Source organism: Plecotus auritus (genome assembly GCF_963455305.1).
Source record: "Plecotus auritus genome assembly, chromosome: 3".
NCBI classification, from domain to species: domain Eukaryota; kingdom Metazoa; phylum Chordata; class Mammalia; order Chiroptera; family Vespertilionidae; genus Plecotus; species Plecotus auritus.
This window is the reverse complement of record NC_137772.1, coordinates 34,167,099-34,193,991: the sequence shown is the minus strand read 5'-3', so window position 1 is coordinate 34,193,991 and position 26,893 is coordinate 34,167,099. Positions and strand designations below refer to the sequence as shown.

The 26,893-nt window shown below is 38.9% G+C and overlaps 1 protein-coding gene across 1 annotated transcript in view; it reads left to right on the top strand.

Annotated features, from left to right (window-relative positions):
* Window positions 1-26,893, top strand: part of MYO16 (myosin XVI) — a 435,293-nt gene that overhangs the window by 361,261 nt on the left and 47,139 nt on the right. The window contains exon 33 of the mRNA XM_080660342.1: window positions 18,505-18,663. Within this exon, the coding sequence (XP_080516468.1) occupies window positions 18,505-18,663 (159 nt within the window). The remainder of the gene's footprint in view (window positions 1-18,504; window positions 18,664-26,893) is intronic.

Genomic DNA, 26,893 nt, shown 5'->3' with positions numbered 1-26,893 from the left:
TGGCTCAATGGGAATTTCAACATTTACGAAAGTAGAGAGAATAGATTAATGAATTTTGTCCATGGCCAAGCCTATTTTATCTCTTCTCTTCCCAGTTCCCTTCTCCACTATTGGACTATTTTGAAGTACATCCCAATGTCAAACCAATTTATTAATAAATACTTATAAATATTTTATTATATAAGTTCTTTAGAAAAAAACACAAAGATTTATTATTAAGTTACTTTAGTACAGAGAGCTCTTTGGTGAGCATTTCAAATCTCAGCCATTCCCCTAACTTCATAGTTACCCTAAAGATGCCCAAATCCACATCTTTAGCCCTGCCCCAAACTCTGGATCACCTGTTTACCTTCCTCTGTTCATCTTCACTTGAATGGCCCACACATATCTCATACTCAACCAGGGCTAAGTTAATTCATTACCCTTTCTCTCACTCCTTCCCAGACTGTAAACTGCCACCCCTTTCACAGAACCTGTGATTCATTCCAGAAAAAACAAACAAACAAAAAAACACACAAAAAAACAAACAAACACAAAACAAACAAACAATAACAAAAAAGCACATGATGCTGCTGCTCACAACAGAAGCCTGCCCCTAGAAGCCATGTCATCACTTTTTCATGACAGAAACAAAATAATTCTCGGGGGTTAGCTTTCCCCCAAAACAACACTGCCCTGCAAAATGTTCCACATAGGCTTTGAGACACAAACCCAGACATGGGCAGCTGGTGCAGACTACCCCTTCTCTTACCATCCAAAAAGTGTAGAGTTCTAAGTATTGCATCTAAACAGACTGATGTATGGAAGATCAACGTTCCCAAAGACATACAATTGCATCTTAAATTAGCATTCTCTGAGGTTTAGGGGCTTCTCTGAAAAATTAAGTACAGTCACTTATTCATTGTTTAGTAACAAGAAGAAAAATGCTTAAAACTCACTGAAATATCAAGGAATTACTGGCAGTAATCTATGACTTGTTCATGGAAAGTGTTTGTAAATTGCCATTCTCTGCTCCTGTGCTTGAGACAGAACTTTCTGCACTGTCTTCATTGAATCGCTGACACATTCGAATGAGATTGCAGAATAAGAAACTGGTCTGCCTTATGCAAATCTGGCCATTCCATAATGGGATGCAGAGCTTGACATCCCGTAGGCTTCTTGCTTATACAGAGGCTCTCTTAGCACTATATGCTGTGCAGAGCTGTTAATCTTTCTCACTCCGTGCAAGCTTTCTCTCCATGGTGATTTATTTGTAAGGGGTGGTGGCCTGAGGCTTCATGAAAATTATAAAGGGCGTGGACAGAACAAGCACATAGTTTACTGATGTGTTGCTGTCTGCATTCCTGCCTCACATAAAGTCTCCTTCCTGTGAAAGTAAGGCATTCCTCTGCATTCTGGAACCATTTTGAATCAACACTAAATTCCCCTCATTTTCCAAATGAGTAAGTCCTTTGGGAAGACAAGCTTAATATCCCCAGAGAAGCAAGTTCCCCATTTATCACTAAGTGAATTGGGCAACGGTTAGCCTGCTAAAGTTGCTTTTCTTGCCATGTTAATGAACCTGGCCTTTGACGTAAGGAGAATATATCTATGTGTGAGAAAAGGGTATTTTCACCATGTTCTTGATCCCTGTGCAGTAACAGAGAGTATCTACATTTGGAACTTGCAGCTATACAGTGGTTCTAGCTCCCCAAATATTTCATTCTTCTCCACTTAGAAGTAAGCTTTCAATTTTAATAAAGTGATCATTAGCTAAATTTACATATGTTCAGAGCACAAAGCTCTTTGTCTTTCATATTAATTGGACATTTCTAAAATGAGTTTTTGATTTTGAATGTTTGTGAATGTTTCGAATGTTTGTGACAATTTTCTCATAATTTACAGCACCTTCTCCCTATAAATACCCAGGAATTCACACAGGGAAATTGTGCAACCAGGGGCCTGTAAATGGGACTTGCATTAACTTGTAGAGCTAATTCCCTATAGTCATCCAATAAGCCTTCGTTTAATGTAAACACAGGGCCTGTTCCTGGGAATCCAAAAAACCAAGAAAGAAATCTGGCTGTCACAGACAGTGTAGGAGAAAGACGTGTTTATCAATGAGTGAAATTCTAATGGAGGAGAGAGGCTTTAGTTCAGAGGTCATAAACTATTAGTGGGTCCAGATTTGAGCCCCAAGTGGCCCCTGAACCCCATCAAATGTGTACACATGGGATCCTTACTGGCCCGTGAGAGTCTAGGAAAGTCTGGCTGAGCAGACAGGTGAGCAGGAAGAGCAATGAATAATAATAAGTGGATGGAGTTTTCCAGGTGCAGAAGTAGAATAGACATAGCAGCCCGAAGAACCAATGTGGGATAAGACATGCAGACTCAGTGTACGTGGTCCTTTTAGGATACAGCTGTGAATGCTGAGGGAAAAAGAGAGAGAAGAGAAGGCACTACTTGCCTCGCATGGAATCAGGGCAGGATAAGCTTTCTGCCTGGGAGCTCCATGACGAGACCCTGGATTATCTCCGTTTGTTTCTCTTCCTCACGTGGGAATTCAGTGTTAACTTATAGGATCTCTGCTATAAAGAGTGCAAAAAGCCAGAGGAGAAAAATGAACCAAAATGATAGTGGTAATTCTAGGTATAAGCGAGTGACCTCATATATGCTCAGAAATGCTATGAAACATTTATTAATGGTAGTGTGTTCATAATATTAATAGCTAGTATTTATAAGTGACTCTTTTCTGTTGGTGAATCATATTGACATCCCTTTCCTCCCCAAATCCTCCCCTCTCTGCCAGGCAAGTGAAGCAGGTGAACCCCTTTTACTAATAAGCAATCTGAGACTTTAAGAGATTAAGTTATTTTCCCATAATCACAGAAATTAATGAGTCCCAGAGTCAGGAATCAACCATGTCTCCTTTCTCCCAAGCCCTGGATTCTTTGTGTTATGTCATTCTCATTCTTCAAGCACAATTAATTTTTTTTTCAAAGGATATCAAGTCTCAGAAAGTAATTCCCTTCTGAAGTCAAACATAAAGTCATTACCAGGAAAAGATATGGGATAAAACTATTTTTTCCTCTGTTGTAAATGTTCCTGCGGGACATGCATGCATAGTTTTTAGCTAAGAGGATATTTCTTTTGTGCCTCTCCACCTTTTCCTTCTCTGTCCTCAGTTCTTCACAAAACTCTTTCTACTCACCCATCTCACAAAGTGTCCTTTCTAATGCCAGGGACCCATAGCACACAGTTTGGGCCAGCATAATTCCTCCCATTCAAAACCATTGGGTTTTTTGGCCTTTATAAGGTTTTGCCAGGAAACTGAGTGGCTAATTACTGATAAGCACACACTAAAGTTGTATTCACTTGCAAAGTGCTCATCTTTCCTTGAGGAAGCATTTAACTCTGCATGATGTAAGCCTCCATCATATTTGCAGGGCATCACATTCAGGACCAGCCAGAAAGGAAAGGTGTAGTGATCCCTCACCTTGTACCCGGGACCATGCTAAGAACCACACCTATGGTCAGCAGTGATTTTCAACAGGAGAAAGGCATACATTCCAAAAAGTCCTGGTCTTCTGTCTTTACAGCAACTTTCAGAAAATTAAGGCAGAAATTTGTTATTTTTTGAAGTATCTGAATATGGACACAGAGATATAGATAATGGCATAGGGAGAGACATGGCTGAATAAAAAAATAGTGTCAGGCCCTTCTCATGACCATGGCATTTCCACTAGGCCATGCTGCTTCATTATCCTTTGAAACCCAGGAGTGAAACCAAGCAGAGATGGGACAATTAAATATTTAGATCAGCCTAATCAAAAAGTTACCCTTCGAAGAGTATGAATTATCTTGGGAAATTACCTTAGCATATTGGCTGTGAAACTGCAGTCTCTAGCATGCCAGTCATACCAGAGATATGTATCTTGCATAAATAGTTCATCATTTTTGAGATGAGCCAAATGCGGCAAAGAAGCCATCTCAACTGGGATGTTCTACACTGCATTGTCAGCGGGAGAAGAATCAATTGTACCTGGAATTCTGAAATAAAGAGACAGTCTTTTCAGAAATGGATTATCTTTCATAACCAGTAAATATTTTTCATACTACCAACCCATTAAAGCAAGCAGCTTTTGTGTAGTGTGGGTCTCTATACTGGATTGTGAATTAAACTCCCACTGGGGCTCCAAATAGAAGCCCAATGCTTTATCCTCTCAGCCACTCAGCAGCTCTCCTTAAGCAAGTTAATAAAGACCTTCCTGACTATCTGCATCTCATTATTGCCACATAATACAATATCCTGGGGTTTTCTTCCTTTTGTACAGAAATGCTTAGAAGCGACATGGTGTGTGGAATGTTTTCCTAAAGATCGGCTGGATTGGTGCCATGTTCTCTCTCTCCTTAAGGGGACTGAAAAAAATAAAAACTATTTCTTAATTACCTACTGGTGTTTAGGTGCTTTATGGCGCCTTGAATCATTTTGATGATTAATCCTCAGATTAGCCTAGAAAAATTTCGCACCACTGGAGAGCTAGCTATATTCATTATTACTTTACCCATTCCATGAGTCATCAACAGTCACCTAGCATCGCTGTATGTGAAGCTTCTCGTGTATTTTTCTACTCTGCTTTTTACTTCTTTCTTTTTCTGGTTTCTCCTGGAAATCTTCAATATTTGTACTTAGGCACTATACCTTTTCAATTACTGGGAGTTGCAACTTAAGAGTGCATGTTAATTGTAATGAGACAATAAACATCAATCTCATTCACTTTGCTTCCCACAAAGATGACTAGATCCTATAATAGGCAGAGCTCCAGCAATGGCAGGCAGAAGCTGGATCTGAGAGTACACAGATGTACAGTGGAACAGTCACTGTACCAGGACACCTGACAAACTATGCATTACTCAAAGCCCCTGAAAAAAAAAAAAAAAAAAAAAAAAAACAATAAAAGAGTTTCTTCACACCCAAAACTCTGGCTCAGGATCAAACATACTCTTCCAAAAGAAATGTCCATTGTAAAGAAAGAAAGAAGTGGCATATACCCAATGGGTACATCAGGGTATTTCCCAGGCAAATAGCCCTGATTTGAATTTTTGGTATTATTATGCTTTGATGTGGAGAGATGGATGATCCACAAAGAAGTAAGTGAAAGAGAGAAGACTGGAGCAAAGAAATGGGTGAAAACTATCACTGTGCAGATATCTCCTGTCATCAAAACAACAACAACAAAAACCCAAAGCTCTCACCTGTTAAATTATTCCTAAAGTCACACTCATTGGTTGGACTTATATTTGCTTAATTCTAGTTCTCAACTGAGACTACCAACTGGCTGGGTCAAGACTGGTTTTAACAGAAGGATGGAGGGGACATAGAGGAGAAAAAAATGACTAATTTAAAGGAGGGAAGCCCCCATACCACTTCTACCCATTCACACATTCTTTCTTAGTTAAAGAACTAATACCCAGCAGCAGATCCCATAGAGAAAATAATATTTATTGTTTTTTATTTTCATGAGGCTTGTGTTTGTCCTATTTTGTCTCTTGGTATTTAACCATTTTCATATATAGCTAATAATAGAGTCCCTCTTGGATTTTTAATAGATAAATTGCTTTAAGAATAACTACTGCAGTCCTTAAGAAAGCTGTAATGTACGTTGCTCCATTTCAGGAACATCCGCTTGTGCTGTAGTTGTAACATGCTGTTCTCATGCTTTCTGGTCATCCCCCATCTCCACCACATAAACAGCACAACTAGAGATTTTAATTGAATCACTTATGTGTCGTGTCGTAGGAGACACTAAAGCTGTAATTGTTAGCATTAAATTCACTAATGTAGTTGCAGCTATGTGGTGGGTGGGTGGGGGGTCTCTTTCATTCACTTACTCAGACTTGAAATTGAGTGTAGTTTACAGAGGCTGGGATAGTGACACGGGACAGAGGCGCTGTGCTTTATGTATGGTGATGAGGGATCATAAAAATGTCTTTTTAATCTGAGGATCATTAGGAAACCCAGTGATATGGTCCAGTTGCTCATCAGAGAGCACTTCCATTGCTGTGGGGATTTAATACATCCTAAGAACCCTCTGTAATGATTTTAGGAAAAATGTTTCACTTTTCAGATAATAAAATCAATCTATGACACAGCCCTAAGACATGCAGTTTTTTGTTTTTGTTTTTGTTTTGTTTTGTTTTTGTTTTTCAGGGCTTAAAAACCCAGAGATTAGCTTCAGGCAAAATGGTTAAACCAGCAAGAATATTTTGTATTACTGGTTGTATTTTCCTCACATTTTCAGAGTTTTGGAAAAATCATTAAATAAGAAGAACAAGCTTTATTTATTTACTCATTTATTCAAAAAAATGCACTGAGGATCTATTTTGTGCCTGGCGTGATACTAAGCTGTTGGATTTAAAAAGAAAGTGTGGGGTCTGCTCATAAGCAGCTCACAGCAGGGAAGCATGAGAAACCCAATGTATCCAGGCAGCGAGAAATAGTTCTTACGTGAAGATATTATTTGGGATTCACAAAAGGCTACTTACCCTTAATGCTTGGGAAAGGCTGCACTGTTATTCAATTCTTTCTATTCTCTTTCATTTTCAAATGCTTATGGTGACCATCTGAATTGATTTTCCACCCCATAAATATGTTCTTTGAAACACTGGTCTAGAAGGTAGGATTTATATGGAGGGATGGAGGGAAATGAGACTAAAGCAACAGGAGAGAAAAACACCAGGACAGGAGGCCCCCTCCCTCATGCAATAGGCCAGTGTGTGGTCCATCCTGCACGATGATTCACTCAAGGGCATGATGACATAATCAAGGTCTGTTTTGGAATAGCTACACCAGGGTCTGTGGGAAGGATTTACTTCAGCGGTGATGAATGAGAAATGATTAGTCTTGGGACCCATGAGAAGGGGAGCCTCAACGCTTGCCTGGCCATTTGGTGGTTGCTTCCTGCGGTGAAATGAGAATCCTTTTGAGGCACAGGGTTAGCCCTCCCTACAGTGTCCCAGCTGTTCAGCCTTTCTGAGTAACTGACATCGGCTCTGGGATATGTCACTGCAATAGCTCAAGGGCCATTCAGTCACATGTGCTTGTGATCTGGAGGCACAAAGATTTAGTCACACCAACCAGTCTACCTCTAGTAAAGGGCACTCTCATAGGAGCTATCAAAGAAACAGTGAAGGTGGCTGGAGGAGAATTTTGACAAAAATTTAAGCCTTTGTAGATATTTTTAATTCGTTATGTAAGGCCTCAGAGCTGCTGGCTGGTAGTCAGCCAATGCGGGCGGGCGGGGTTATTCTACAGAGGTGCAGAGGTGCCACTACACTGTTGTGAAAATATTGAAATATCTTGATGCCAGTTAGAATTGCCTGCTCTTCTGATCCCTGCAAGAAGGTTCCCATCACCCACTCCATCACCTTGGGTGTCCTGGCCCCAGGCCTGCCCAGTGTCTTCTCAGTTAAATGTTGACAAGGCAAGAGCTGTAGGGTGTCTGGCTTCCACCTGCTCTGCTGGGTCCTGGCCTGTGCCCTTTGGGTATTAAATATTTTAGGTGGCTACATTTTGTAATTCGTTCTGAGCAAGGATTTTGGAAAGACTCAACGTACACAACTGCTTTTTGTTTTTTAACTTTTGCTGATTTTACTGGTTCTCTCTGACCTGCTGCAACTGTATCTGTGAAAGTCATGCTAACAATTGGAGCTTTACTGTCTTGTATGACACAGAAGTGATTCAACCCAAACTCTAGCTGTGCTGAGGTTTATGTGGTGGAGATAGAGGATGGCCAGAAGGCACTAGAACGGCATGCTACAACTGGAGTATCAGCTAATGTCCCTGATGTGGAGCAACTGTAGATGATATATTTTTTAAAAGGATTCCAGTCGTTATTCTTAAAGCAATTAATCTGTGAAAAACCCAAGAGGGGCTCCATTCATAGAAGTGGTGAAATACCAAGAGACAAAATAGAGTCGATGCAATTCTCATGAAAATAAAGACATACTTTATCTTCTAAAGGGAGCACCGATGGCATACCTAAGAAAGGATGTGTGAACTGGTAAGAAGTGTTATGGGGCTACCCCGTGTTGGTATTTTCAGATGCTAGGTGTCACTAGCTTACCATCCATGTGACACCATGCAGGTGTCTCAAATACTGAATGTGCCCAATAAAAGAGCAGGCATATTCTTTTCTTCACTTTGCTTTCTGGAGAAAGTAGAGGGGAACCGTCTACCTAAAGCAAATGCTGCTGAGACCAACAGTGCTGCCCTGCAGGAGTTGCATCCTAGGACTCCTGGATTTACGTTACCCTGGCATTTAGGAAACGTAAAAATAACAGGAATATAAATAACCGCATGACCTATGAAATTATACATGAGGAATGGGTCCCCAGGCCAGGCCAGCTTGTTGTTTAGGTGTTACATATTCAGCTAATTATAGGAAAGGCAAGCTACCCAAGTACAGGGAAAGGAAAAGAATTGATGTGTTGTGGTGTTTTTCCATGATGGCAGGAACAGGATAGACAGGCACAAAAGGATCTGGTTAGTTGAATTTAAAAGAATATTGGCACAGCATAATTTTCTATGCATTTTTGGGTCCTGAAACCCTTATTTATACTGACAGTCATTTTTTAGCTTTACTATCAATACCTTCTTCCCCTGCTCAGCGCATATGTTGTTGAAGATATCACTCTATTTCCTGCTTCAGTTGGTGTTTTCTTGCCTCTCCTGAGACTTGGCAGGGACGTGGGTGGCAGGAGCTAAGAGGAGGGGGACAGGGAAGCATTTCCATCCTACCCTACTTAAGCCAGAGCAAGTGTTTGTGGCACTTTCTGTCACGGAAGAATGTTTAAGACACAAGTTCAAGGAAGGGTTTTGATCAACTAAAGAGTGAAGATTTCATAAGGACTTATTTAAAAAGTAGGAAAGAATGCTGGGGACCAGCTCTAGCCTTTTAAGGTTAGCAGCATGTAGAGCAATTCTGTTTCCTCTGCCCTTTCCAATGGCCGGCCACAGTGTCATAGGAACTGATTAGTAAAGAAACAGAAAAATACAACATTGAAATATAAACAGAAAAATACAACAAGGAAAGCTGCTGTGTCACAGGAGTAAACGCATGGGAACCTCACGTTCTGTTGCCAGCTCTGCATTGCTCTCAGACACCCAAGCCCTCTGTGGATACATTTCTGCAACTATTAGCAAAGGGATGATAACGGTGGATTCACCCGGTCAATTACATTTGTGCTGTACACAAATCAGGGTGCACCTTTCATAAGCGTATGCATCTCCCCTTTAACAATGCAGCCCTTACGCGCATCGTGTATCCTGTATCTTGTTACACAATCCGGCACGTGAAATCGCTTCTTATTTGACTTTAGGATCAGCCCTGTGCCTATGTGGATCCTTACACTTGACCTTTGTATTTCTCTAGGGCAATATGCCAGATGTTTGGGTTATACTTTCCTGTATAAGAAAAGGTTTAATACATTTTGCTATAGCAGAATGCAGGGGTATCGGGTAGGGCTTAGGAGTGATATTGAATTCCTTATTTGTATTTCTTCCCCATGTACAATAATATCGGGATCTAGAAAAATCAGAGATTTAAAGTGCATTGTTTGTTCATTGTATCACAAACTAGATTTGGCCTAACATAATTAGATGCCGATTTGGGGTCTAAGGGATCCTACTCAAATTTAATTGCACACCATTTATGTCTACCGGTAAGCACAGTCTAGCTGTGACACCCACATTTTAGAAATGAGAACTTGAGAAGTAGCATGGCCATGCCAGCCACCTCTCTCAGCGCTTGTACTTTTCCTTAATGCCAAATAGGAAAAAACAAGCACATTCCCTCCATGCAATGGCCTTTCTGAAGAGGAATTTTCCTATAGACTTGCAGGATGAATTATAGCCAGCATGAGTAATGAGTTTAAAATGTATTTTCACATTTTTTATGCCTTGCGTGGCCCTCTCAGTACTTGAAATCAGTCAAACAGCTATAGTTTGTTTTTCTCCTGCACGACTGAAACCTGGATCCTAGCTTATATGTTTCCAAAATACACTCTAAAATTATCTCAAGTTAAGGTAACTAAGAGAGAAATGTTTTTAAGCATTCTTCTTAAAGAAGCACTCAATTGCTCATCCCTTCCTCCTTCTCCTTGACCTTTCTGTGGCATTTGGTACTGTCAGCCTCCCTCTGCCTGCCGTGCAAAGCCCTTCGCTTCTGCCACTCCCCCAGCCGCCCCACACACCCCCGCCTCATGCCTGCACCTGCCTGTTTGTATCCACTATCACTTATGTGTCACCTTCTGCCTCCTTACTCATAGGAACGTCACTTTTCCTGGAAGAAAGCCTCCCTGCTGGGAGATTCCTAAGTCTCTCCGAGACATTTTTTTTTTTTCCTGTCCTAATATCTGCTCTTGTTCAAATAACTGCCACAAAGTTTAACCCATGTGATTTCAAAGTCAGCAGCTTCAAACTCATCCTCATCTCCTGGCACCTGACTGGTCCTGACTTACTCCCTGTCCCTCAACTCAAAATGGTCTTTAACTTGGCCCCTCCTGACTTCCCTGTCCTATGCCCTAGTCTAAATTCTCACTGCTTTTCAGTTTCTAATCTCTCCTTGAGGCTAATCCAGCTATTTTGCTGGATTAATAACATTTTTAAATAGTCTTTTTCATGCCACACCCTTACTCTAAATACTGCCTGGAGGTCACTCCTGGGATACCACATAAACAACCCCTTCTCAGGGCAGAGCTGTGGCAGAGCCAGCCTCTTCTCTCTCCTGGGCATGCTCTGTCCTGAGTCTCTCGCTTTACACTTTTACTCTCCTCCCCCCCTCCTCTCCACATTCTGTCCCTGCTTCAAAATCCAGTGTTTTCTCCTCCTGCCCAGGCCCCAAAGGCTTACCTGGCTATTGCATCCCCTCCCACCATGGATTCCTGGGACATTTTGCATAGTTTTGGGTTCAGCCCCTGGTCTTCTGCTGCCTTAGCATTTGCATAGCAGGCGCCATGAAGGCAACCAGCTTTAAGTTGAGTCACCACCCAGAAACCTGATAAAAGGCACCCATTAGAATGCACCCCAGATGTCCCTCCCACACATGTTGGCATATTATGTGTCAAAGGCTTTAACACACACAACAACAACAACAACAACAACAACAACAACAACAACAAACATTATCTCAGCTGAGTAGGACACAATCCTGCAATGATTATTCTGAATAATTCTTCCCTAAATCCTCAAGAGAGATGTACAGTCCTCACTGGTGCCTCTTCTTGCACTCATTAGTTTGGACCATAAATTCCTGTCATTACTGTGTCTTATAGCCCCTCTAGATGTACGCATTTGAGGGATTGTTTTTGTTTTGTTTTGTAGATACACATTTCTAGAAGCATGCAGTTCAATCTTAGCTTAAAACTTGGACTGTATAGGACTTAATAAGTACTTGTGGAATTCATGGAGAAATCTCCCAGTTTGGAGAAAGAATGTGGTTGGCTCCTGGCTCATCACTCCTCTTTTCTGTGTTCAACTCTCACATGTTGCCCAGAGCAGCCACTGGCTCAAGGACATCTGTGTCCCAGAGATGGACTAGCCACTAAGCCCTTTGATGTGGAGTGAGTACTTGCTATTGATGTGGAGTGAGTACTTCACTCAGTCACTCACTGTCCTCACATATCACTAACTGGTCCTGACTTGTGCAAGGAAACCTCTCTCCCTAGTACAGAGGGTCTCCCCTCCCCTGCAGAATCTTTGCAGTCATTCTGCAAGAGAAGTTCCTCTCCTTAGCCTTCATCTTAGCTCTCTTCTCCCCCAAGAAAATTCTACCTCTGTTTCCTCTCCTACACACATGCCCTTACATGAACTTTTGCACACCTTTCATATCAGGGTAAACTTAAAAAAATAGTTCTGTGACTGGTGAGGAGTTAGGCCTTTCCGTTTGGACATTGCCCTGAGGAAATTCATAAAGTAATGGATCACCTTATCAATGAGAGCCAGAGGCTATGCTGCCTTGTAGCCTTATTCAGTGATTTCTTACATTCTCCCAGTAAGTGCTTAGACCTTATACCTGGGACAGGTTCTGTTTATTTTTCCAGATACTTAAGGTTATGCAATTGGGAGGAGGAGGGACTTCTTTAAGAAAAATAATAAAAATGACAAAAACTTAGGGATTAAAGTGGACATTTATTTAAAATGAGAAAATAAATCAAAGCAAAATTACTCATTGTTCAGTGCCTAGAACAGTGCCTATACATAGCAGATGCTCAATAAATGTAGGGTGCCCACAAAAAAATATATATACACAATTTGAATACTGATTCCAATGGGTTAAATCTGAAAAGAAAGAAACATTCGAATTAATTATTCAGAGTGTGTATTATACATTTTGGGGACACCCTATATTTGTTGAAAGAGAAAGAAAAACTGTGAATCATAAACAAATTATTGCAATTACATTACTATAGAAATTTTGTCAGAAAAAAAGCTGTCACATGTGCAAATGTTAAATGTGCACGCATTATCCCCTCCCTCTTGGGCCTTGGAAGTGGCTTTTGCTAGTCGGGGTGAGGTCTGGAACTTCCACTCACTAGACTCCTGGTCAACCTGCCACTGCCTATCGCCATGCAGCAAGATTCCAGAGGCAACATTTACTGTATTGATTGTAATTTTCTAACATTAGAGATTGTAAAGTCATGTAAAGTAAGATTTTACAAACCTCCATATGTATGGATCTTGCATATTGGTAGGACAGTAATGAAATGTTTATCAATGGGAATTGGAAATACTAAAGACATGAATCCTCACATTATGAACCAGAGTATTTCTATCTGTACATCTTTTCTTCCACACGTTAATACTCTGAGGTAGAAAGAAAGCAGCTCTAGCCCTTTGAATAAGTAGAGAAATCTCACCTCACACAATGGGATATTTCCCTTACCATGTAATTTTAAATAAGTAGAGATTAAGAATCAAAAGCATATTATTAACAATGGAAATCCTTTCATATGTTCCCAATAATCTCATGTGAATGGGGCGAAATTATTACTGTGATACATGATTTCTCCACATTCGTTCACATGAATTTTTCGGGTAGTAAACTTGTCAATTATTTTGGTTACAAAAAGTGTAATTCCTTTCAGAAAAGGAAATTTCTATAGCAGTGTTGTTGTAATAATTTATTCATTCTTTTCTTTCCCTTTTTCTTTAAAAAATATTTGTTGCACACAGGTTGTGGGCAGGCACTGTTCTAGGCAGTGACATTGCATTTGAGCTCATGGTGCCAACATTCCACTGGGAGGAGACAGAAAACAAACAAACAATTGAAATTTAATGTGTCCCACAGAGAGAAGGACTCTGTAGAAAAACAAAAGCAGGGAGTAGGAACAGAAATTGACCTGGGGCAGTGAGTGGGGTACTGTTTTCTAGAAGGGGGTCTGGAAGGCCTTTCTGCTAGGGGAGGTGTGAGCAGAGTCCCCATGCACCCTCTGGGAGAAGACAAAACTGAGTGAGGGATACAGGGATGACATGTAGTTGGGAGCAGGGAATCAAGGTATGGAGGGTCTCTCAGTTTCAGGAACCTTTGGATCTTAATCCACAGAAAATGAGCAACCAATGGAGAGACTGGAGTGGGGATATGACGTGATCTGACTTAGGTTTTATAATAGGCTTTCTCAACCTCAGCACTGTTGACATTCTGGGCCAGATAATTCTTCCTTGTGGGGGAGGGGGCTGTTCTGTACATTGTAGGGTGTTTTGTAGCATCCCTGTTGTCTACTCACTAGATGCCAGTAGTATCCCCCTCCCCCAGTGTGACAACCAGACATTGCCAAATGTTGCTCAGAGGTGGGAGGGTGGGGAAGGGTGAAGTGGCAATATCACCTCCTATAGAAAACCACAGTTTCAAAGGATCACACCCACCCAAGCAGGATATTTTAGTTCTATAAAAACTAAAACAGGACAACTGATTTTTTTTTTGTATTCACATTTAGAGATTTGCTCCAACTCTCTCACTTGATTAAAATTCAACTTAAAATGTGCTTTCTTTGCTTGCTTGTATTTAATAGCCATATCCTAATGTAAGGCCAAGACTTTATCTTTGAGTCAATTCCAAAGTGATTCATTTCTCCCACACCTATAAAAACAACACCAGGCAGGGACCACCTAAAAATCCTGTTTATAGGCTAAAAGAAACCAGTGTGGGTATTTGAATCAACCAATGTTACAACATACCTGACCGAAGGATGCCCTGAGTGACACAAATCACTGATTTCACAAGATATAGAGATGGATAAATGAGTCAGACATACCTTAAATCGGTATACAGGATCTTACAGTTCTCACTTCTCTACTTGTTTGCTTAGATTCCTTGAGAATCTCAAATATTTCCTTTTGGTGTGACCGACTTTTCTTCACCCTCAAAATCCTGAAGGCCACTGCTTGGAGGCATGAACAAACTTGATGACTTTGTTTGCTCTGTATTATTCCTTTGAAAAGTCTCCATAAAATATGCATCTTGTGTATGCACTTTTATAACTAAGCCTTTCTCAGATTTAATGCCCATGTCCTCTTGATTTGTTATTGGTATAATTTCTTTAGTGCTTAAGTACAGGGTAATGGGCGTGCTTTTGACAAGGACATTGCAACCATTCATGCTCTAAACTGACACTTCACAACAAAATCAAATTTTTGAGAATATCTGCATTTGATCCACATTGTGACTGAATCGAGATATTAACAAGTTTGGGCACAGATGCTTTTATGTATTTGAATCTAACTTGGAGTAGGGTGTTTGTGAGCTAAGGCTGACACAGAATTTACTATGCTAAGAATCCTCCAGTTAAAATTAATGAGTCAGGATAACCCCAGAGTGGGGACACATATATTGATTGATGAGGCAACTCTAGTTCAGTGGTTAAAGTACAGCTTTTCAGATCTGAGTTCATTACCACTGAAGATGGGTGATAAAGCCACAGAAAGGAAGCTACCTTATCCTTTTACATCAGCAAATGAAATAAGGAGGGAAGACTTTACATAAGGGGTCAGGCACAGGAATGAGTGTGGGTGGATGGTGGAGCCCTTCATGCCTTAGTCTGAATTCATCTACAACCCTAACTAATTGTGAAATGTTTGCACGTAGATTAACCTCCATAAGCCTCAATGACCTCATCTTGAAAATAGGCATGATAGTGACAGCTCTTCAGAATTGTCAGAAAAACAAGAGCTAAGTCAAGTATCACATCTAGCAGGGATTAGAGCATAATAGACGCTCAGGAGATGGTAATTATTGTAAAAGCAATGTGAGTAATAATCATTAGGCTGGCCATTAATTCTTAGCTTACATTAAGAAAGACATTCCTTTATTCCGATCCAGAGCTACCCTTGAGTAGACATATGCTTTTAATATAGACATAGAAAGAAAACCTTAGTAGATAATGTAAGGGTCACGGTTTATTGTGACAAATTTAAAAACACTTATTGGCACCTCAGCTGGTTTGGCTCAATGGATGCAGCTTCATCTAAGAACTGAAGGGCCCAGGGTTCGATTCCTGTTAAGGGCACATACCTTGAGGGCATGAGGCAATCAATCGATGTTTCTCTCTCACATCGATGTTTCTCTCTCTGTCTCTCCCCCTCCCTTCCACTCTCTCTAAAAAAGTCAATGGAAAAAATATCTTCGGGTGAGGATTAACAAAAAATAAAAAAATGTAAGAACATTTATTGGCTACAATTTCACATGCTGATCTGAAATGTGAAAAGATTTTTTAAGCTTTACTAGCAAAAGTGGAGGTTTTGACTATAATTTAAATATATCAGTTGTTGATGAGATAGAAATCAGTTATGAGGAAAGCTTGCATCAAATATTCATGCCGAGACACAGTGTCTCAGAGGATTGAGTCTTGTAGCACCAGACATAAGAGGACTGTCCCCATTTACCCAGGGAGGTTCTCTCTGCTTCATACCTTTTTGTTGTAACCTCCCACTGCACTGCGAACAAAAGCTAAACTCCGCCTGCCTGCCATGGCCTCCCCAGCCCTGGGCAATATGCCTGTCCTCCTTTCTTACCTACCCTTTGCTTCCACGTGCCCAACTAATTAGGACCTGGTTTCTTGGAAAAGGTGAGCTCTTTCATGTTTGAGACCTTCAGACATGGGGGAGGTTGTCTATCAACACAGTTGCTTGTTTCCCTCCTTTTTCTCTGAGCCTCACTGCAACTTCCTAGGTATGTTTTCCTGATCCATGCTTTCTGAAAATGTTGGCTGCCTACCCCCACTTCCCATTAAGTTTTCTACCCAGCTGGGATTTCACCACTTTTAATTATCTGCTTGTTTCTTTGCTTGTTTGTCTGTTGTCAAACTGGCCAGTAAGCTCCAAGCTGCCTATGACATTCATTATTGTATCTCCAGCGCTTGGAGGGAAGGTGTTGGGCACATAGTAGGCACTCAATAAACAACTGAATTAAGGAATGAAAAAAAATTAGTCTTAAAGAGAAATAAAAGTTGGTGAATGTCTTTATCTTGAAACAACTTTAAAATAAAACTTGATTTACTAACTTTCCAAAGACTGAAAAGGAACAATGACAAAATAGAGTTGACCAAATTGAATAGATATTCTTTCAGTTACAGCTTTCTTGGTGATTGCTCATTGTCAAGAGCTAAGATCACCCAACCTCAAAGGCATCATTGTTCTTATGCACATTGGCTTGACCAAGGCCTTTTTAAGTATAAGGAGTCAGGAGTTGCAATGGTTCCCTGGATCATTGAAATATAAATGCTTCTGCTTAATTTTCAAAGACCTGTTCATTTTGCCTTCATTCTAACTGTCTAGCATTTTCTACTCTAAACCTTAGCACGCCTTTCTGGTTAGGCAGCCTGATTCCTCCTTGTGCTGCACATTATTTACTGGTAAACGAGTGGCCACTGAACTGTGGGTGATCAGAACAAGATCCTCACTGGAGGGTAAGAAAGAGGCAGGGTTGTTGAGTGGAGAACACATTCCAGGCAGAGGGGATGCATAGACCAAAGCACTAAAATGCGAGTCAATATAGAGCAGCTGGGAAAATGGCCATCTGTAGTGCTATTGAGTGTGAGCCTCAGGGGCAAGGGGAGAGAATGTCCAGGAGGAAGAGTTAGAAAGGATATTGCTGGCCGCTTGGCTTGCTTCCTTCCTTCTTCTTTCCCTTCCTCTCTCCCTCCCTCTTATATTCCTCCTTACTTTCCCTATTTCTTGTCTTGGAATTTAAACAGCAATTCAATGAAATGACATGGAAAGACATAGCCTAATTTGTCTTCTAGGGAAAAACAAAACTGAACAATTGTTAGAATACATAGATTAAAGTTCTATTCTACCTCTTTCCACCTGCATGACTGTGGGTGACCTTAATTCCCCTTTCAGCAATACAGGGATAGCCTCTCTGCCTGTTGAGGTCCTATTTATGGGGATCATGGCTGATAATCTCTTTTCCCATGTAAAGTATAAGAAGCAAATTATGCCTTTGAGTAATTTGCTAGCCTAAAACTTCAAACAGGCCTAACTATAGACAGCCAGAAACTACTGTGTACCAACAGATAAGAACAGAAAGAGCATAGATAGCCTTGATGTCAAGCAAAAATCTCCAAGTAAGTTAGAGCTTTTTTGAGGTCCCTGGGGAAGCAAGAGCCGATCCCTCATGCACCTGGACAGTCTGGGAGGGGAACATGACTTTGGGGATGGGTTGGGGGGGGAGGGGAGCCAGTCTGACACCATGATGACAAATGTGCTTGATTTGTACATTCTCGCTCATAGACCCTGCCTAAGGATGATACTATCCTTATGTAAACATCCACCTCAGTTAGACATTGTTCCAAACCTTAGTGTTTGTTATATTTTACTTTATTATTAATACATAGTTTTAAAAAGATTGTTATTGGGCTCTTTAGCCTAAATTGGACAATGATTTCTATGTTTGCATATCTGAGAGCATTCAATTTGGAACATACAATAACATGTAGGTAATTTTGTTAGGGTATAGAATAAAGAATAAGGTTTTGAAGTTTAATATTCCTATGGATAATAACACATTTCACAGTTATATTGAAAATATATTTCTTATTTTATTCCAAAGCTGTAAGATTGCTTCAGCTCTGCTCAGTTTAATAATTCAGAAACTGAATTCAGAGATAATTATTGCCATACTTTTAGGAAATAGACTTCTCAAATGGTCAGCACTATAACAGTAAGTGACATATGACATCAAAAATTCCTTATAGATATGTTTGAAAATAACAAGTTATCAAATTTATTTTCACCACTTAGTTTAACAATGTTTATTAAATATAGTATAGGCCATTATGTTTAGCAATGCTTTGGCAAAATTTGAAAAATATTTTGTAGGCCATAAATTTGAATAAGTATTGTTACTAAGTTATCATTTTAAATGTAATTAATGATTTGATAAGTTCATTATTCCATCTCAATATTTTATTCAACATATTTAGTCTACTTTAGCAGAAAAGAATAATCATTTCTAAAATTTATTTTAGGTTTTGAAACTAACATGAACCTGACCAGCAAAGATGATCCTGGTACATCAGAGATTACATCAGAGACTCAAGATAGAAATGCAAATAACCATGGGATTCAATTATCTAATTCACTCTCTAGTGCTATCACTACTGAAAATGGCAATTCCGTCTCAAATGGTAAGCACGTCTTAAACTCAGTACTAAATAGATAAATTTTAAATTGTATCAGCTACAAATTTTAAATTGAAGAACGGATTTAAAACATAAAAATGAAGTAGGCTTAAAAACTGGAAAATAGCATTCTCAGTGGTTAGAGCATTAGCCCATGGACCAAATAGTTAAGGGTTTGATTCACTGTCAAGGGTATGTACCTAGGTTGCAGGTTGGATACCTGGCCCCCGTAAGGGTGAGTGTCAGAGGCAGCCAATCCATGTGTCTCTCTTGCATTGATGTTTCTCTCTCCCTCCCTCGCCCCCGCCCCGCCACTCTCTAAAAATTAATGGAAAAAATACCCTCGGGTGAAGATTAACAACAATAAAAAAAAGGAAAATAGAATATAAACTATGAAACATCTCTGTGGGGCATATTGACAACACATTTTAGCTTAAATCAAAGAACTAAAATCGTTCTCAGTATTAGATGACTTTTCAGAAATATTTATGGAGTATTTGATCTATGAAAACCAGTATAAAATGAGACTAAAAACACTCTTTTTCTTCTCATACCAGAAAGTGTGAAGGGAAAATAATATTGAAGGCATGGTGAACACGAAACTGGCTTTAAGTGTTTAATTGGATTATATGAATGTATCATTTGGAAATTGGCTTGACTGTATGTATCCAAAAGTTTCCTAATAGTAGCTTAAACAAATAACTTATTTCTCTCACACATAAAAGAGACCCAGGGCTTCTAATAATGGCTGATGGAAAGATTCAGACCAACCCATTTCTGAGAATATCCAAAAGAGTAGGGCAAAACTTCTTAAATTTGTTTAATTTGATCCACGGCACTAGAAAACTAAGGCAGTGAGACACTGGAAAGGACTGAAAAAGTGAGTATGAAATGCAATGGAAGCCAAGCAAAGAACCCCATATAGCCTAGGCTTTTCTTCAAGGGATATTCGGGGCACTCACCTCGTGCAGAAAAGACTGGGCTGTGCTTCTGACTGCCTCCTGGGATCGAGGGGCTAGACTGAGTCTGGGGTTTGCCAAGGCCAGGGGGTGGGTCCTTGAAGTGTCCATCCTAAGGATCATTTGAGTCAGAATCAGGAACCAGATCACCTATGAATCATCTCAATCCAACCTCAAGGACTGATATGACCCAGAGGTACCTGAGAGAAAAATATTATATATATATATATATATATATATATATATATATATATATCCCAATTATAGCATCCTACACTTCAATTCAATACATAGTCAAAAAGTACCAGGCACAAAATAAGCTGAAAAATACACTAAGCAAGAATAGCAGTCAATCGCAGTATATTCATGGCTGCTCAAAAGATTAGACTTCAAATGCACATTCTTTAAAATATGTTTACTATGCCCGAGGAGATAAACGATTGAGAATTTCAGCAGAAATGGGAAACGATAAAAACATGTCAAATGGAAATTCTGAAATTAAAAAATACAGTCATAAAATTAAGTATAAGGGAGTTTGAGTTTAAAGTTAATTAGACACAGTCATTTAAAAATAAAAATCTGGGGCAGTGAAAGATAACTCAGAAAATATCAAGAATGAGACACAAATAAGCAAAAGAGAAGAATGGAAATTCCAGAAAATTGTTTAGAGGCATAAAAGATACAGTCAGGGAGGAGAACTATTGAAATCCTAGGGAAAGAAGAGAAGGAATGTGGGTAAGAGAAAAGATTTGGTGAGAATGTTAGAGAATTTCCAATGCTGATGAAAGCATCAAGACACAGACTTGAGTTGGCAATTCCCTAGGAAGTATAACATACACTTTCTGTATGACCCACCAATCCCACTCCTGGGTATTGACCCAACAGGAATAAAAACAGTGTCCACACAAACACCTGTATGCAAATGCTTGTGGTGCCTGAATTCATAATCCCTAACCCTGGAAATAAAGTTTTCTTTAACTGGTAACTAGATTGTATTAGCTATCTAATGCTGTGTAAAAATCTCCTCCCCCCTCCCCAAACTTGGAGGCTAAATACTAAAACAAACAGCTATTATTATCCAGTTTTTTGGGGTCAGGAATCTGGATGTGGCTGAGCTGATTGCCTTTGGTACAAAGTCCCTTGTGAGATAGCTATCAGCTCTCAGCCAGAACTATACTAGTAGCCGTCTTGATGCTTGGTTGACAGATGGTCCATTTTCAGGGTTACTCACATGGGCCCTCGAAGGCCTCAGAAGATCCACTTCCCAGCTTACTTACAAGGGCTTCTCCATAGGGTGGCCTCACAGCAGGGCAACTGGCTTCCCCCAGAGCAAGCAATCCACAATGGCTAGAAAGAATACTCGTGAGGGAAGCCACCATCTTTACACAGCCTATTCTTGGGTGGGGCATGGAGCAATTCTGCCATGTTCTGTTTGTTAGGAGGAAGTTATATATTCAGTCCACTAGATGGGAGGCGACTATGTGAGGTGTGAGTGCCTAGAGGCAGACGCATTTGGGGCCATTTTTCAGGCTGATCGGCAGCACAAGGAAAAACTCTGCAATAAAAAACCATGAACTATTATTATACGTCACCAAATGCATGAATCTCAAACACATGGCACTAAGTGAAAAAATGTTAGAATCTGAAGACTATAACTGTGATTCCATTTATATGACATTTTGGAAAAAGCAACACTATCGGACAGAAAACATATGAGTGGTTGCCAGAGGCTGGATATAGCACAGGGAGCAGAGGACGGACTGCTGTCTTAGTCAGTTCTGGCTGCTGTGACAAAATGCCAGAGACTGGGTGGCTAGTAAACAGCAGAAATGCATTGCTCACATTTCTGGAGGCTACAAGTCCCAGATCAGGGTGCCAGCATAGTTGGGTTCTGGGGAGGGCTCTCTCCCAGGTTGCAGACTGCTGACTGCCCACTTCTATGTCCTCCCATGGCAGAGGGGCCTGGGAGCTCTCTGGGGACCCTTTCATAAGGGTGCTAATCCCATTCATGAGAGCTCTGCCCTCATGACCTAGTGTCCTTCCAAAGGCCCCACCTCCACCCACCATCACCTTGGGGAGTAGGATTTCAACATGGGGGGATACAGACATTCAGACCACAGTGAACGACAGAGGGGTATATAGTGCTATTGACAAACAGGAATGTATATGTTCCCATAAACCCATAGATGTGTGCATCTAATAAGAGTGACACTTTCTCTTTGTTGGTACAAATAGAAAGAAAATATGCAAAACCTGAATAGAATAAATAAAAAGAAAAATGCTCCTAGGTATATCGGTGGTAAAATAAAGACCAAGCCTGAGTCTTAAAAGCCGCCAGAAGTTGAAAAGACAAACTAGTCAAAGGAGTAACAATTAAAGTCCAAAGACAATGAAAGAACATATTTAACATATCAAATAAAATAACTGCCAATCCAGAATTTTTAAGCAATAAAAACTCATAAGAATGAAGGGGAGTTAGAATATTTGTAAAAAAATAAAATAAAATCTGAAGAATTAAACATGGTCAGACTCAAAATGTTCAGAGATTCAAAGAGGAATGCAGAACAATTTTTAAAAGTCAGTGAGGTCAGGAGAGGGTAAAATACAATATTTAATATTCTAAATCAAGCTAACAGGTTATAATTTCAAAGGTAACCACTGAAAGAATAATAGTGGGGTATGTAATTCCCAAAGTTATAGAAAGAGTAAAATATAATAATAAAAAGTCAATTAACCAAAAGGATGGCCAAAGAAGGGAGGGGCGAGTGGAGTGAAATAGAAATATCTGAAAGGTTACACAAATAGAAAGGTCTTGGATGGTAGATAAGAAAGCATATATGAAAACAGTTACACATAATTGAATCACATGAAACTTTAAAAGACTCTCATCTTGTATAAGTTCACATTAAAAATAAATTGATTAAGGTATTTTATAGCCTAAGATTTCTAAAGAATATGTAAAACAAGGATAATGAAAATTTTAATGTAAAGAAATAGAAAATGAAAAGATTCACCATGTACATATTTTAAAACAATTGTCATCTATTTTGAAAATAAAAATTACATCTCTGTTAAACACACACATACACACACACACAGTTTTAACTAATGACAGTAAAAATATAACAGAATTTGTGGGGTGCTGCTAACCCCTTAATCAAAGGAAATTTATAGCTTTATGCATATTATAGCAAAAGAACAAAGACTGAAAATCAGTGTTAAAAGTGTCAACAAGTTAGAAACAAAAATTAAACATCAAGAAAATGGAAGGAGCCTTAACCCGTTTGGCTCAGTCGATAGAGCATCAGCCTGTGGACTGAAGGGTCTCAGGTTTGTTTCTGGTCAAGGGCACATACTAGAGTTGCAGGCTTGATCCCTGGCACCAGTCTGGGCCTTGTGGGAGGCAACCAATTGATTTGTCCCTCTCACATCAATGTTTCTCTCTCTCTCTCCCTCTCTCTCCTTCTCTCTCCCCCTCTTTCTCCCTCCCTCCTTCCCTCCCCCCCTCTCTTCCTTCCTCCCTCCCTTCTACTCTCTTTACAAAAAGAAAAGTAAGGAAAGATGTAATAAAGATAAGGAGATAAATTATTGAAATATAAAAATATAAAACAAGCAATAAAGCTGCAAGTTGGTTCTTTGAAAAAAATTTATTTAAAACATGAATAAAATGATAATTCTCTTACTAGGGCAATAGAGAAATAAAGTGGACACAATAGCCAATGCTAAGGATTACAAGGGGGATCTATCACAGATCTTGCAGAAATTAAAAAAAAATAAGAAGAGTAAATGGTGAACATATGTATGCCAAAACAATTTGTAAATTTAGATGAATAGATACATATCTCAAAAAAAGAAAAATACAACTAACAAAAATGGAGAAAAGTAATAGGAAAGCTACTTGCCACTTGTTGGCCTTCTGCTGACGATAAGCCAGGTTCCAGAGGAGACTTGGAATATGCCTGTCTCCTAACTGTGGTCTTGCTTGAATGTCACAGGGAAGTTGGTTGGTGTATCCCTGATGCTCTCATTGTGCTTCTAAATTGAAAATAATTGTATCAGATGATTTCAGACATTTTCTGCTTATTGCCTTATTTCAGAATATTTTCAGATATAACTTGTAAGGTGGTAAAAAAAAGAAAGAAAGAAGAAAGCTGAATAATAATGTAAATATTAAATTAATTTGTAATTGAATACTTTTTTGAATAGTTTTTTACCAAAAAAAAAAAAAAAAAAAAAAAAAAAAAAAAACACCTCTGGGCCCAAATAACTTTTCTGGTAAATTCTCTCAAAATGCTAAAGATGAAATAATGCCAGTGTTACACAAACTCTTTCAGAGGCTAGGAATAAGAAAGGATAATGCAGAGGAGCAGGAGCAGGGAGGGGAGGTGGGGCGGGGGGAAAGGACCAACAACTCTTCTAGCTTTTGCAAATAGCCACTTAGTTTATGACAAACATGGCATTGAAGGACATAGGGGGAAGCATAATCAACTACTATCCACATGAGGAATAAATGAAAGGACTCCTAATCTACGCTATTCACACAAAGCAATTCCTGGTGGTTTATAGAGCTAAATGTCAAATATAAAATAAAATGTATAGAAAAAATACAGAAAAATATTGTTTTTTACCTCAGAGGTGGGAAAAGAAAGAAGGATTCCTTAAACAGAACACAAAAGAGTGCTAACTTTAATGGAAAAATAATAAAATAATTATATATTCAGAGTTTACTTAAATTAAAAAAAAAGATAACTGAATAGAAAATTGAATTGGATATATGAATAAGCACTTAAGTAAACATTTTAATAGAATCAAACATCACTAGTAATTAGAGAAATGTAAATTAAAACCACAATGTGGTACCCACTAGGCACCCTGTAGAATTAGAGAACCAACAGGCAAGGATGAGGAGCTAAGAGGTAACCACAAAGTCAGGATAGTGATTCATTTCATATGCAGAATAAAGGAGCCTACAGTGATTTGGTGAGAGGATGATGGGGGATTCCAGGTAGCTGACAATGCATTTATTCCTTGACTTATGTGGTAGTTACAGTTCCACAATTTCAAAGTATTGGGGGAGAGAGAGAATGAGGAAAGGAGATTTTAGGATGGATGGTAGATTCCCAGGGCTGTGGAACTCCATGGCCCTCAGAGATTCCAGCTTCACTATCCTATCTTTTGCTGCTCCCAAGGTCAGTGCTGGGGATGTAGTTTTTCAGCTGAGCAGACCCAGTGATGTTCATTGCTGATTTATCAAACAGGAAAGATAAGAATGGATATAGGATGAACATTAGCCAGGGCAATTGTACTGGTAATTATAATCACACTTTGGGAGTAGTCTGGTGGTGGGTAGTTGGTTGGGCAGATCTGTTCAAATTTAGGTCTCTGGAGTAATGTGGGAATGGTCTGGTGCAGTGGTCGGCAAACTGTGGCTCGCGAGCCACATGCGGCTCTTTGGCCCCTTGAGTGTGGCTCTTCCACAAAATACCATGGCCTGGGCGAGTCTATTTTGAAGAAGTGGCATTAGAAGAAGTTTAAGTTTAAAAAATTTGGCTCTCAAAATAAATTTCAATCATTGTACTGTTGATATTTGGCTCTGTTGTCTAATGAGTTTGCTGACCACTGGTCTGGTGTATCAGGAAAATGAAGGATTGTTTTAAGGAAGGGAGGGGAGGGAAGGGAGGGGAGGGGAGGGGAGAGGGGAGGACCACAGAGGGATTGCATATAATAATTGTAAGTATTTGGTTCACAAGAAAGAGATTTTGGTTGCAATGTTAGGGGGTGGGATGGGGTGATGATACTGGTAAAATAAGAAGGATTTTTAGACCAGTAATAAAGGCATCTAGAAAAAAGAACTGCAGTTGCCACAAATTTATTACCACTAGTACAGACACAAGTTCCACAAAGAATGATATAGGCTCCCAGGATCCCCAAATTTTGACCTTGCTTAATGTTTTCTTTTCAATGACTTCAGCATCTTTCTTTAAAATATATATATATATATATATATATATATATATATATATATATATATATGTGTGTGTGTGTGTGTGTGTGTGTGTGTATAATTATTTAAATGGCATTTATAATTATATGCAGGTTATAAAAATTATACATGCTCTATGTGACAGTTTCGAAAATGCAGGAAAGAATAAAGAATAAAAACTACCATCAGTTCTATTACCAAAAATACTTTAAATATTTGAGTAACATTTGGGAATATGTCTACTATTCCACTGTGTCAAGTTTTCTTTTTTTCAAATGAACATATATGCATTTCTATATAATATATTTTATTTTGTTTTTATAAGTTTGAGTTTTACTGTACATATAATTTCAATAATATGTTTTTCCCTTAAGAATATCATGTAATTTATCTCCATGTCAACAAATATAGATTTGAATTGTTTACAGCTACCCTTTAATGGTACTGGATGCATAGCATTCCATCATATGGGATTATTATGATTTAAAATAACCAAGCCCTATTTGTTGGATATTAAAATTATCCCCCAATTTTCACCCTTAAAATAACACTGTTTATGATGTATTACTCCGGCTTGATTAAAATAGACATTAGGTAAAACATTTTATGTTAATGCTCAGATTTATGTGTGTGTCTAGATAGAAATATTGAGATATAATCCTTTAATAAATTACTTTCTGAAATCTCTGATGATAACCTTTTGTGAGGCAGTAAGTATAACAAATACATTGTATGCACTTATATTCAAATTAAATTTCTTAAAATCATAAAAATGGAATATGAGTAACAGCAGTAGACATCAAGTGTGTGATAGAATATTTCACAAAAGTTGTATATATCTAGTAAGAAGGCAAGTAATATCATTTTACTTGCAATCTTATGGTATTTTAAGACTAGCCATTAAACAAAAATGAGAAATTTAAAATATATTAGAGTGATCAAGTCTGAATAAACAAATATTTTAGAAAGATGATCATATACTCACTACTTTTGCCGAAGTTTCACTTCATAACATTCTCCCTAGCTCACCTTAGATGATTAGTATCCTACCATAAAGAAAAAGAAAATGAAAACTTTATTTCACCAAAATATTTAATTTGTTCGTGTTTTGATTGAAATGTAAAAGCTATGGTTTCAGAAATGGCACTAGAAAACTTAGATACAAAAACAACAAAACCAACCCTATGATTCTTATTCTAAAAATCAAAATAAAACCAAAGGCCAATGGAATAAATAAAAACTGCTCTATACCAAAATGGAAATTTTTGTAGAATACATTCCTTGAAATTAATAA